The 14,332-nt window shown below is 46.9% G+C and overlaps 1 protein-coding gene across 1 annotated transcript in view; it reads left to right on the plus strand.

Moving 5' to 3' along the window:
* Nucleotides 1-14,332, plus strand: part of LOC137307264 (formin-like protein 3) — a 145,097-nt gene that overhangs the window by 105,460 nt on the left and 25,305 nt on the right. Inside the window, exons 15-20 of the mRNA XM_067976697.1 lie at nt 1,899-1,988; nt 3,596-3,720; nt 5,820-6,022; nt 9,980-10,214; nt 11,017-11,085; nt 13,024-13,104. Coding sequence (XP_067832798.1) covers nt 1,899-1,988; nt 3,596-3,720; nt 5,820-6,022; nt 9,980-10,214; nt 11,017-11,085; nt 13,024-13,104 — 803 coding nt within the window. The remainder of the gene's footprint in view (nt 1-1,898; nt 1,989-3,595; nt 3,721-5,819; nt 6,023-9,979; nt 10,215-11,016; nt 11,086-13,023; nt 13,105-14,332) is intronic.

Below are 14,332 nucleotides of genomic sequence, written 5' to 3' on the forward strand. Positions count from 1 at the left end.
GGAGAGTGCTGTGTAGTGTCGGCCTATCAATTTCCGATATCACAAGTGCTGGTGGCCAACTGCCAGTGTTGCAAGCAAACCTCCCAATGGCACTGCCTCAGGCAGGGCAATCAAACAGTGCAGATGGGAGGTTTGCCGGAAGCTTCTGGAATTGGCAGACGGCGTAGCTGATCCCTCCCAGAAAGAACGTACAGCTTGAGCATATCGCCCTCCCCTCTCCCTTGCCTCAAGACCATTGATGAATGGTCGCCTCGGATGCATCTTACGGCATTGTGTTTACATTGGGCCTAATCTGCTGCCTTACTAAAATGGGCCTGATTCAGTACTAGCTTGACACTGTTGTGAGTTTACTCTGGTTAGCAAATGGGGCTTAAAGGTATTCTTGATCCTATTTAAAATGGTGATATTTTACCCGGAAAAGTGCAGCCTTTTCTGCCTTGGAACGTTGCATTTCTTCACCACCAGGGGGTGGTATTGCTTCTCCTTCCTAGATTGCATTCTGGGTAGGATCACCTGATTCAGGCCAAGAAATCAAAAGATACAAGGATGACTTTGCCCATGAGCCAATCATCTGCAATGGGTTGATCTCCAGGCACAACATGGACCTATTTTTATTTAAATGGTTGTGCAGTTCTCAATATCTCCAGCCTGTGGGCATACAAATGTGCCATCAGCTGATCATAGACTGACACTGTTGGTGCCCCTGGAGCAGCCCTCTTCCTGAATTGTCTCATCCTTCAGGTGGAAGGATGTAAGGAAGTGTGCCAATGGGAAGGATGAGCTGGGATGTAGAGTCACAAATTGGGCTTGAAGGAAAATACATACAGTGGAAAATTAAGAACATAAGAAATAGGAGCAGGAGTAGGCCATTTGGCCCCTCAAGCCTGCTGCGCCATTCAATAAGATCATGGTTGATCTCCGACCTCAACTCCACTTTCCCGCCCGATCCCCATATCTCTTGATTCCCCTGGAGTCCAAAAATGTATCCATCTCAGCCTTGAACATATTCAATGAATGAGCATCCACAGCCCTCTGGGGTAAAGAATTCCAAAGATTCACAACCCTCTGAGTGAAGAAATTCCTCCTCATCTCAGTCTTAAATGGCCGACCCCTTATCCTGCAACTATGCCCCCAGTTCTAGACTCTCCAGCCAGGGGAAACAACCTCTCGGCATCTACCCTGTCAAGCCCTCTCATAATCTTATATGTTTCAATGAGATCACCTCTCATTCTTCTAAACTCCAGAGAGTATTGGCCCATTCTACTCAATCTCTCCTCATAGGACAACCCTCTTATCCCAGGAATTAATCTAGTGAACCTTCGTTGCACCCCCTCCTTAGATAAGGAGACCAAAACTGTACACAGTACTCTAGGTGTGGTCTCACCAAAGCCCTGCACAATTGTTTTAAGACTTCCTTACTCTTGTACTCCAACCCCCTAGCAATAAAGGCCAACATACCATTTGCCTTCCTAAATGCTTGCTGTACCGGCATGTTAACTTTTTGTGTTTCTTGTACAAGGACACCCAAATCTCTCTGAACACCAACATTTAATCATTTCTCACCATTTTAAAAAATATTCTGTTTTTCCATTCTTCCTACCAAAGTGAATAACCTCACATTTCCCCACATTATACTCCATCTGCCACCTTCTTGTCCACTCACTTAACCTGTCGATATCCCTTTGCAGACTCTTTATGTCCTCCTCACAGCTTACTTTCCTGCCTAGCTTTGTATCGTCAGCAAACTTGGATACATTACACTCGGTCCCTTCATCTAAGTCATTAATATAGATTGTAAATAGCTGAGGCCCCCAGCACTGATTAAAAACAAAATGTGTACACTTTACCAGGACAGGTACGGACCGGTGGGTTCTAATAACATTTGTCTTGTCCTACAGGTCAAGCCCCAGCACCACCACCACCACCACCTGTGGCTCCCCCATTACCTGGTAGTTCTCTATCGGTTATCCTCAGTCATGGATTGTCAGGTAACAGTCCACATGTTTTCTATAGTAATAAGACTTATTGCTGAAACTACCTTTTCAAAGAGCAGTGCATTGAAAGGCCTTGGAAATGTATGATGTGGTTTTAACAGGAGTTTTTTGTGCTGTGTTCGGCTGTGTTTGACAAAATACGACTGCTTTTTATTCTTCACGTGTGGTTTAAACACTACAATTTGGAATTTTTGTTGCTGTAATTTTCCAATTTTCTTGCTTTTGCTCCCTTCCCTCTCCTGAAGGTGGTACCTCTTGCTTGGGGCTGTGGTACTGCAGACGTCATGCTGAGATGTATCTCAAGGAAACTGTATTAATAGGGTTAATGGTATTTAAAATTGGTGAGCGTAATTTTCCTCTATCCTTGGGCATAGAGCATCATATCAGAAAATCCGGCGGGGGATAATCACACGACAGTAACGCAGCCTGCCCCAGGGGGGATGCATTAAGGACATGTGACCCTCCCCACCTGACCTTGCTATATGTGCTGCACCCATGCAATGGTCTACGTCCAAGTTCTAAAGAGAAAGATTACCCCCATCCCCCCACCCTCCATAAATTACCAGGCCAGGTTGTTCCACACTCCAGAATACTGAAAGAGGTCAGTAATGAAACAACAATGGGACTACCCATGAGAAGATCTAGCTGTGCTGGGACTTGGAAAACTTGGGTGGCGTTTGCTGGAGCACAGAAGATTAAGGGGGAATGTAATGGAAGTGTTCAAAATAAGGATTTGAGAAGGGTAAGTATTGAAAGATTTGCTTGGTGAATAAGTCACAAGGGGTATAAATCTAGGATTAGTGCTAGAAACAGGGGGGAAATGAAAAGAATATTTTCACACAAAGGGTTATTATAATATGGAACACATCACTGCAAGTGGCGACTGAAGCTGAGTCAATCACAACGTTTAAGAGAGAGTTAGATAATCACTTGAAGAGGAATATCAAAGGCTATGGAGAAAGAACAGAGAAATACAATAGATGGCTCCAATGTGGAGCTAGAATAGGCATGATGGGTAATGGGCCTCCTCTGTAGTAAAATTTCTGTGATTCTATATATTGGCATGATTTCCAAAAATGTGGCCAATCCTCTCTCTTTCTACCTAACCCTTGTGACATTGCGTTCTGTCCCTTCCAGGCCTGCAGCCCTCTGGGAAGAACTGTATAACTTCCCTTCCGAGGCCCATTTGTACAATTAATATTGTTGTATTTGTATCCACACTCTCTTCCCTTGGAGAACAGTGTGAAGCAGTGGAAGGATTTGCAGGCTGATTAACGGCCTGACAGACCATGACATGAACACTCCTTCCATGGCTGTAACTATCTTTATACCAGCCGATGGTGGTGGGGGGAGTTGTTCCTATACAGCAGGAGGGTTTTATGGGCTCCCACAACCCATACGATGAGGAGGGGTGGGGAGTGGAGTATGTTGCTGGATGTTAACGGAGAATTTAGAACCAGAGCTCCAGTCTCCACTCACAGGAGCGGGATTTGAACACTGCACCTATTTGACTCCAAGGTGGGACTACTACCACTGAGCCAAAGTCTTGCTTCAGCATTAGTAGTGTGACCTGAGCTAAATCCTTTCATTTCTCCTTTCAGCCATCCGGATAAAGAAACCAATTAAAACGAAATTCCGTTTGCCAGTATTTAACTGGATGGCGCTGAAACCCAACCAGATCAATGGGACGGTCTTCACTGAAATCGATGATGAAAAAATACTAGAGGTAAGCTGGGTGATTGATTTGATTTTTTTTCCCCCTGTCTCTTTGATTCAAACAAGACTACAACAAGCAGGTTAGGTCATGCCACAGGGCTGCAGGAGCTCCATAAAAGGGCCTAGGACAATTCCGCTTGTGTAACCGTCTTTTCTGCCCGCCCGCCCCCCTCAATAATGTTGAGGAATGTAAATGGTCCAATTAAATTTGCCTTTATTAAGTTCTCTTTACTTTGTGGACCATGGAGGTTTGTCCCATCCATCCCACTCCCCAGTCCTGGGAACGAACGTCTGAACTGCCCAGTGCTTGCCCAGACTTCCTCCATGTAGGTTTGATATCATGGCTAGATGTTGATTGCAGACATGCACAAGTACACACTACATCCAGTATAACTACAGGGAAAGTGCAAACAGTAATGAGATAGGGTGACAGTGAGAAAATGCTGCAATCCATATCCTGGGTAAGATGGACCCAGAATGGATTAAGAACTAGAACGCAGTTGTCCGAGGTGTTTAGAAGCACCCCCCCAGAGCAGGAGCCATCCTTCTGAAGTTGTGGTGGACCCACCTTATTTGGAGTAAGACACTCCCTTGCATCTACCCTGGCCTAGACACACTGGGTACATAGAGTGGGAAATAATCTGATTTCTGCCCAATAGCAATCTGATTACCTTGATCAGCATAAGATTCGTACAGAATATATAAAAAATCTAACTTGGCCTCGATTTTAACCCCAGGCAGTGATTCCTGCTGGGATCGGGTGGGAGTCAGAGCCTGAATATTTAAACGAGGCCCGGGAGTCAAAATCTCTCCGGGCCTCGGCCTGCGAGTTTGTTGCTCACCCTGGCGCCTCGCATGGAACGATCTGACCCCCACTTAAAATCGAGGTCATTGCTTCTGTAATATTGTAGTGAGCCTCTAACATTTTTCATTGGTCCTTGCAAACCACACAATACAACACTATGGACCAATCAGATCTTTTTGGGGGGGAGTCCATTCAGACTATTTTTCACTGCCATGATATTTGTCCGTTCTCCTCACTCTGTCCAGACTTTGCTCCTTCCATAGCTTCTTCTCTCTTACAGAAGCCCCCCTGAGGTAGTCCAGCTCTGCTTCCCATTCTACTGCAGAGGACCACCCACCTCCACTCCCTCGTTGCACCATCGTGGCTTTAGGAGCACTCTACTGCCACGACTCTAGGCTTTGCTCCCACAGCTCTCCCCAGTCCCAGACTCTGCTCCTACCTTACTCACTATGCTCCCTGCTCCTCTCCCTCGTGCCTTGCTGCCTCATGCCCACCAATTCTGCCTACCCGCTCCCTCTGCAGCCACTGTGCCTCCCCAATGAAACCACCAGTATCTTCCCACTCAAGCCCTGTGCTGGTGGACCTATTCTTGCTGGATCCCTGCTGCCTATCTACTTAGTCTGGCTCTCTCCCAGGCCAAACCTAAAGCTCTGATGCTGAACCAGGCCCCTGCCAGCCAGCTGCAGTCGCAGTATCAGGCCAGTCAGGACTGCCACTCCACATCTATCATATCAGCAAGAGGAATCAGCCTATAGCAGAGCTAAACCCCAAGATCCCTTCCCGCCCACTCTCTTCAAGCCCAGACTCTAGAACCCTCCCTCCCCTGCTGTCCCCAATCCAGACCTCATCACCTCTCCCTCCCAGTTCCCAGGCTCCCACACTGTGTTCTATCCTGAGCCTCCTTCCCAGCCCAAGCCCCATCCTCCAGTTCCTCTCTCGCTTGCACGGCAGCCCCTCTCTCTCCCAGTTCGGCCATCTCCCCGCCTGATCCCTGTACTCGCCTCCATCAAATGCGTGAGAGAGTTGGGAGGCCTACGGAGGAGAGATGCAACGGAGGGAAGGAGTGGCATCAAGAGTCAAACAGAGAGCTAGAGAGGCAACAAGGAAAGTGTGTGCGAGCTGTAGTGAAAGAGAGAGAAAAGATGGAACACAATCAGAGATGTGAACAGAAAGAACTGGACACGCGCAGAGAGAAAGTTTCGATAACTGGGGAGGCACAATTTTAACAAGAAATTGTCCGTGAGCACGGGAGACCGAGTATAAAATAATAATAAAGGTATTTATCCAATCACTTTGTGCTGTAGGAGCTTGACATGGATGAATTTGAAGACCTCTTCAAGACGAAAGCCCAGGGACCCTCCATTGAAATCTCCTGTCAGAAAAGCAAAAGTGCGCAGAAAGCACTGAGTAAAGTGACGCTGCTCGAAGCCAACCGAGCAAAGAATCTCGCCATTACACTGCGCAAGGCTGGCAAGACAACTGAAGAGATTTGCAGGGCCATTCAAATGTATGTTGTAAAGCCTTCCGAGCTCTTTGATTGTGTCACTTAAGTGTGAAGTGTGGACTGACGGCCGCGTGCATTGCATAAACGTTTTGCTCCACCTTTTCCCCCCACACAGTCCGGGATTGCCCCGGTTTTCCGGGATGTGCCTCTCCCCACCAAATTGTTTTTACCATGAATTATGTCCTCCCAGCCCCCTCCCCACCCACCCACCTCTTAATCTGCATTATTGTACGGCTACTAAAATATTGGGACTGTGAAATCTCAGTCACTGGCTACCCATGTGGTGGTTTCATTAGCGAATATCGACCGTGTCACGTGTTGAGGGCCTGTTTTTGCTTTGTTGATATCAGATCTCACTCTCTCCAGCATTGCCCACTTGAGAAAATGACCGAAGATTCCTGTTGCCTCTTTCCCTCCTAGAAACTAGCATTGTTAGCGTGGCAGAATCAGCTCCCTTCCTCTTCCCCCCCACCCCCCCCCCCCTTACCTCGGACGAAAGTTTTCTATGGTCACGTGACTCGGGCTGCAAACCCCTTGACGGGCTTGGCGGGTTCGGACTACGGGAAACTCAACGAGCTCTGTTGAAAGTAAATGGATTTGCATCTCCTGCTTATCCGTCCACCTCACTGGACGTCGGAGCTGTCCACTTTGACCATCAATGTATTTCACTTCATGGTCTTTGCTTGCCTCTCTGATACATCTTCCAAACCGTTCACCAATCTAATGCTTTACTGCCAAGTGCTACTGGTACAGTGGGTTTTGTTATCTGAACGGCGTTTAAATCTGCGTTAACTTTTTTTTTAAAAAAAAGTAGGTTTTGTGTGTCTCTAACATTTTGCAATTTTTCTCCTGCTGCATTTTGATGCTTTCCCCTCCTCCTCCCTTCCCTCCAGACAGCTGGATGGAATGCTGCGCCTCTGCATGCACTGCCCAATGACCCTTCAACTTTGGCTTCTAGAAGGTGATGTGGCAATGTGGATGGCTCCTCCTCTTTGCCCCACTGCTAAGCTTCTGTTTGTGTTTGGAGCTGCAGCCTTAGCTGAGACTGGCACCTCTCTTGGGACGGTTAGGTTCTGAATGCCAGTCGGTGGGAGTCGTGTGTATTTGATGTTCAGGCCCATGTGTTTACACGGGGAACAAACCAGAGCTTTGCTGGGGATTGAGAGAACGCAAGGATGTAATCTACAGAATGGAGGTACATCCACCTTCCTGACCCTCACCCACCCACCCCGAAGTGCCTGATTGACCAGTCATGGGAAGAAATGATAGGACAAGTGAATGTTGTGTTCATAGCCCACCGGATATGAGTGGGCATTAGCAAGGAGATCCATCAAAGGTAAGTCAGGAATACTAACGTGCATGAGTCGTGCCTGCCATAATTGGGCATGAAAGAAAGTTGGCACTAACTAACGTTCTATCCTGAACTGCTTCTCCATGGATACTAACAGGAGGAAGTTAACCAGGCGAAATGCTGCCATGAGATAACCAGGGAACTGAATGATTTGCATGAAAAGGAAAAGTTATGTCCAGGCAAGATGCAATTCCGAAGTGGATGAGTAGGCTACAGTGCTGAACCCCTACAGCTTGTGTGCATAGCAAGAATTCTAAACAGAAAAACCATTGAGACAGTGACTGCTTGGAAGGGAACTGAGCAAGATGATGCCAATCACCAGTATGCCACACAGACTATGCTGCTCCCTGACATCTTCAGTGCTTTCAATGCATCAGTACTGTTCTACTTGCAGGGCAACATGGCCTTCAACTGGTGTGAATGGTCACGCACTGGCGGTGGAACCAGGGAGTACAGACCTCTTGACTCAATCAAGGAGGCTACATTGGACATCATTGGCAGGGGTGGTGGAGCTGGAGGTTTCCCCCCTCCCCAAGCTGATGGCTAGTACCATAATGTTCGTGTTATAGAACGTCCTGCTGAATAAGTGTTACGCAGACACACACTCGACTTGAACATCACAGAGAATAGCATGCAATGGTAGTGCTGCTGTAATCTGTCTCATTGAGCCATTATCCTGACACCTTGCCCTCTTCCCTTTCCACGGAAATGGAGGAACAGAGTGAGCCACCAGCCAGTGCCTTTGGGCAAGCCCATATCTCCCATCGCACTATGCCACAAGCACCCCTGCATCTAAACACCCGTACAGCTACACGCATGCCAGCGAATCTAGTCAGTGAGGTAGAAGAGGGAGCTAGAGTGTTAGAGTGAGGAGGTGTAAGTGCTGTTGGTTGCACGAGACCAGGCACCTACTGGATGGAGGTCCTACTTGGTTATTGACCCTGCTGCAGCACTGGGGGATTATGACCTCAATGGACCTGCTTACAGACGGAAATTATTGTCTGAGCAAGATCATCTATACGAGTTACTCATCCCAGTGGAACGCGCACTACAAGCTCTGGGGAATGATTGTGGAGGAGTCAATCACCCAAATCTGCACATTTCTGGATGAGAGGTTGTCTGCACTATAATCTTCCATGGAACATGTGGGACACCAGTGGCATCCGCAGTGGAGACCTCATGGACACAGCAAGGGCTTCCCTCATGAATGCTTTGATTGCTCCTTTGGAGACCGTATGGGTCCAAACTCCAAGATGCATTCTTTGCCAGTTTCAACTCACTTGGAAAACAGTTGCATTGCTTTGACCCAGGGATTCACAGACCTCATAGATGCCCAAAGCTCTGCTCTCTGACAGGTTATCGGTCGTGGTAAGGAGCATGCATGTAGCAGTCAAGGTTCTCGCGATGATGCCAAATCCAGGCCACCAAGCACTTCTGCAGATGTGCCAGAGAGCAGGCAGAACCAGGCTGCTCGAACAGTGCTGGATGCAGCTGACTCAGCTGTTGGGGCCCTTGGAGGTCTCGTGCCACTGCAATCCCAGCAGACTAGCAGGGAAACCTTACAGCCAGCGAGCATACCACCTCCTTGCATAAGGGCACGAGGAGGAGTACGATTGACGGCTCACACCACATGCACATGAGGCACAAGCGGAAAATAGTGTGCAAGATCACGCTGGTGACATTCACTGCACACAGAATGGTAGAAATAAAAACCTAGGTGTTCCTCTTGGTGATATTACCAGATGGACAATTTGTCTATTCAGAGGACATTCCTTTGTGCATTGTTTTAGAGGCGACATTAACTCATTTTACAATGTTGAAATAACACAAAGGAATGTCTTACGAAAGTGTTAATTACCCACGTAATATGGCCAATAACAATTTTCAGCCTAAAACCACTGGACTTGAACACTGTGTTGTACAGAGTATTTGTTTTAAGAGTGCTCGGGAAAAAGTAGCAGAAGATAAGGACAGAACATGAGACAAAAGTGTAGCAGAAGGTGGGATTGGAAAGGCACATAGGCATATTTGGAATGTTGGCATTTTGAAGGGGCTAACAACCGAGCTCTTTGGAAAGCATCACATGTTGGTGCCTGCTGCAGCAGTCTTCCTTTTTGCACTTGCGTGTCCATTGTCCTCACTCTGGGCCTTCAGCTCTGGCATCGCTGACTGTGCCCAGGGGCCCAAACTGCAACCTGGGCACAGCCAGTAACTTCCTGGGCTTTTGGGAAGCCAGCAAAGGGGTCGAAATATTGTCACGCGCGCGAAGCGAGGACACTGCAAAAATTGTGCCAAGCTGGATTTAAATGGCAATTATGCCGGCATTCGCAAGCTCAACAATGCCAAGGCATGAATTCAGCGCTATAACGGCAAGCAGCCATTCCGTGCCGGGAATCATTTTGTAATGCGCGATAAAGCTGGGCAAAAGACGCGCTCTGCGGCACTCGCGAAATGACTCGCTTGAAACATGCGTGAAAAGTAACGTCCCCCCTCCCCCTCCCCCCCCCCCCCCCACCCTCCAAGTAATTTTCAGGTGTAAAGACTCTTGATAACTGTCTTGTGATTTGAGTTTAGTTCACTGGACTAAAGAGTTGACTTCCATCTTGTAGGTACGATTTAAAGACCCTGCCCCTCGACTTTGTGGAGTGTCTGAATCGCTTCCTGCCTTTAGAGAATGAGGTGAAGCTTCTGAAGCAGTACGAGAAGGAACGGAAACCACTCGACGACCTGTCCAATGAGGACCGCTTCATGCTGCAGTTCAGCAAGATCGAGCGCCTTGCTCAGCGTATGACCATCATGACGTTTATCGGGAACTTCTCCGAAAATATCCAGATGTTGAATCCGGTAGGTTTCCATCATCTTTAAACCTGGGGCAAATCTTTGCCACTTATAAGGGAGCGGGGAGGGGGCAGCCAGATTTCCAATGTTTAATATGAGAGAAAATTCCAAGTATTGAAGCAACATTAGCAATTCACTGACAATATTCTGCAGTTATCTCCTTGTATGTTTCTATGAATAAACACTGGGAGGTCCCCAATGATGGTAAATGCATCATCCATTGTGGTCCTGAGCCATTTGGATCAGGAATATCCCAGGCTCCGTCACCACCTGTTTTGGCTTGGCCCATCTCAGCTATAATGGCATTAGGCCATGACAATTGCCCTCAGCACCCCTGCATTGAAGATTTTGATACTAAATGACCCAGCTACTTTGTATGATGGTGGCTGAGCCATTTTTTACTCGGAGGTAAATGGCTAGAGTTTCTTTTTACAAGGGACATCTCCATCTTTCTCCGACTCTATCCTCTTTCTTTCCATCTTGCTCTGTCTCCTTCATCCCCCTTTCTCGCTGCCCTTCTCTTCAGCTGCAGTTTGCTGTTGCAGATAACATCAGTCCGTTTCTGTCTGGTCACTTGATATCTTTGACCTTCATCAGCTGTTAACAAAATCTACTGGTAAAATCCTGGAACAATGTGTTCCTGAATGTATGGAGTTAATCTCTGAATTATCAACCCTATAAAACTAATAAAAGAGACCAATAAATATATTTACACAATGGGTTTTATAAAATTAGTATCTGAGATTAACATCTATATATCAAAATATGTAATCTACAAAATATTTAACGTTATAACTTTTTCTTCTAGCAATTGAATGCAATAATAGCTGCCTCTGCATCTGTTAAGGCCTCCCAGAAGTTAAAGAGAATGTTGGAGGTGAGTGTCCTTTCACTATAGTTCCTATCGGGATAAGATCTGCACAGAATACCAGAGCATCCATGGACTAAGACTCCAGAGTGATTTTGCCCACATCAAGTTGCCAAATTCTGCTGTGCTGATGCCAGGCAGGGGAGGGTACATTTGACCAGTTACCATGTGTCACTCTTGCCTATCTCCGCTTGACCAACCCAGGCAGAGGCCTGGGAGCAGGTCCTTGTTCTCCTGTTCGGTTCTTTTGGCCAGGAGGTGGCACAGGGTTAAAGAATCAGAAAAAGTTCTCATCCAAAATTGAAGAGCTGGTTTAATTTCACCCTGTATATTTATACTTGCATGAGTACACCAGTGTAAAAACAGAGTTGAGACCATCGTGATACACTTGCTGTAAGCTCCAGTGACTTTACAGTTATGCGTACCTGCTTGTCCCTGATTTTAATCGCTCCACCATTGGCAGCCGTGCCTTCAGCTGCGTAGGCCCTAAGCTCTGGAATTCCCTCTCTACCTCTCTCTCCTCCTTTTAAAACCTACCTCTTTGATCAAGCTTTTGGTCACTTGTCCTAATATCTCCTTGTATGGCTCGGTGTCAGATTTTGTTTGATAATCGCTCCTGTGAAGCACCTTGGGACATTTTACTACGTTAAAGGCGCTATATAAATGCAAGTTGTTGTTGCTCTGCTGTAGAAATGTCTCTCTGACAGTCTCCCCTACCCTGTCATTTGACAATAAAGTGACTGTTTTTATGACATGATTTATATACATCATGTGGAAAAGCAACAATCTTAGTGTCACTGAGCTTTGCGATTAACCTTTTACGCTTCAATCATCTGCCTGCTGTGATCCGGAGTCTAAATTGGGATCATTTCTAACTCCAGAAGGGAATCTGATGTACCTACTTGTATTTGAGTGTGAGCCTGTGTTGCTAACCTCTTTGTCGAGGTCCACAATCCTGATCACGGTGTCCTGTTCAAGGGCCTTTCTCAGCAATCCTGCCTCACACTGTAGCACAGAATGACTGGATGTGGGATTTCAGTGCTGCCCCTGTGGGTATTTGCTGAGTGGAGACCAAGCACTTCCCAGAAAGTAATGAAGGAAAGAAGAAAGGCTCCCATTTCTATAGCACCTTTCACCACCTCAGGACATCCCAAAGCGCTTTACAGCCAATGAAGTACTTTTTGAAGTGTAGTCACTGTTGTAATGTAGGAAACGTGGCAGCCAATTTGCGCACCGCAAGATCCCACAAACAGCAATGAGATAATGACCAGATAATCTGTGTTTGTGATGTTGGTTGAGGGATAAATATTGCCCAGGACACCGGCCAGGCTGGGCTCCCCTGCTCCTCTTCAAAATAGAGCCATGGGATTTTTTACGCCCACCTGACAGGGCAGATGGGGCCTCGGTTTAACGTCTCATCCGAAAGACGGCACCTCCGACAGTGCAGCACTCCCTCAGTGCAGCACTGGGGAGTGTCAGCTTGGATTATGTGCTCAAATAAAAGATGTCTGAGGCACCAGAATTGTAGAAATGAGCATCTATTTGTTCGATGGAAGCTGGGACAGCCCCAACTCTCCGAATGATTGCCTTCTTTTTACTGAAGAGCAATGAAAGGAAAAAGACAGCACTGAATCCCAGCTCAGTCAGCATGTCAGAGCTGGGCAGGCCGCAACCGAACGGCCAGCGGCACAGTGAGCAGCTGGTCCACCGACAGCCACAGGTGAAGGGTAGTGGGCCGCGAGTGTCTGTATTACGAGTATCACTGGCCTACAGTACGCCTGTCCCATAAAGGGACGTGTGTACTAACAGTGGACTCACACCGCACTCTGACATCACAGGTTGCTTTAATGCTGCTGTAGCTTATACAAAACAATTGTCTTTTATGAAGCCCGTATTCTTTGTAATGAATCCAATAATGTGTCTTTCTCCCCCCTTCTTCCCCTCCAGATTATTCTGGCACTGGGTAACTACATGAATAGCAGTAAAAGAGGAGCTGTGTATGGCTTCAAACTGCAGAGTCTGGACCTGGTATGTATTGTATCCCATTCACAGTCTCCACAGGGTAATGTACTGATGGTGCCTCTCATTCTAAATATTGGTGTAAGATCCTCCATTCGGATATTCTTTATTAAGTATGTGGTAATATATTTTAAGGGTAGTTTCTGAGTGTGCCCCCCCTCCACAAAATAAAGCCTATTAATCGTTAATTTGCCTGTGCAGGCCTGCTCTTTTTAGGCAACCCTGAAGCAGCCCAAACCAGCATTTTTCAAAATCAATTTTAACCCTAATCCCTATATCTTGACTTCCCTCGTCTTCCGTCCAACTCTTTGCAATCTCGGCCATGTCCTGCATTGTAGGGCCTTGGCTGTCTCTGAACTTAAAATACGAGCCCTTCTCACGGTGAAAGACAGCAGTGGTGGAATGTTAGCCCACAGTGTGGGTATTCTGGGTCAGCCATTGCTCGGGTTCGACGGAGAGCGCAGCGGTCTCTCCACTGACTGATCCAACGATGTGTGCTCTCAGAGGAGGGCCTCTGCTAGTGGGTCATCTCATTTGTCGCACCAGTCATCTTTGCATCGGCCAGACTGGGCTGGACTTAAACCCAAGTTCCAGAGACAAAAAGAGAGTCTTGTAACTGCCTGATTTCCTCCCCCCAATGCCCCCCGCCCCAGGATTAGTTGTCTCTGGACAAACACATAACACATAACTTGGTCTAAATATAGAAGCTCAGTTTATCAAAATCACATTCCATTCCCTTGCGTTCTGTAGCGTTACTGACCTAAACAGGATGTTCTCCCCAACTGTTTATTTCATGCACTTGAGTGTTAAAATGCAGCCAGTCCAGTGCCAACATTTCAGCCTGTGATCAGTGCATTTTAGCGGTTTAACAAAATAGGAAATGCTGGAAGTACACAGCACAGTATCTGAAGGGGGAAAAGGCAGATTGGTGTGTTGGGGATAGAATTTATGTCCAGGCCTACCTGAAATGTTAACCTCTCTTTTCTCTAACTGGCCTGTTAGGCCCTCTCAGCCTTTTCAACTACACCTTCAGTTGCCTCCTGTAATTTCTTTCCATTCTCCTATCTAGAAGGTTGAGGGGCTGATCTGACCGAGGTGTTTAAAATGATTAAAGGATTCGATAGGGTAAATCCAGAGAAACTGTTTCCTCTGGTGGGGGAATCAAGAACGAGGGGACATAATCTTAAAATAAGAGCTAGGTGAAATCAGGAAGCACTTTTTCACACAAAGGATAGTG

Source organism: Heptranchias perlo, chromosome X (assembly GCF_035084215.1).
Source record: "Heptranchias perlo isolate sHepPer1 chromosome X, sHepPer1.hap1, whole genome shotgun sequence".
NCBI classification, from domain to species: Eukaryota; Metazoa; Chordata; class Chondrichthyes; order Hexanchiformes; family Hexanchidae; genus Heptranchias; species Heptranchias perlo.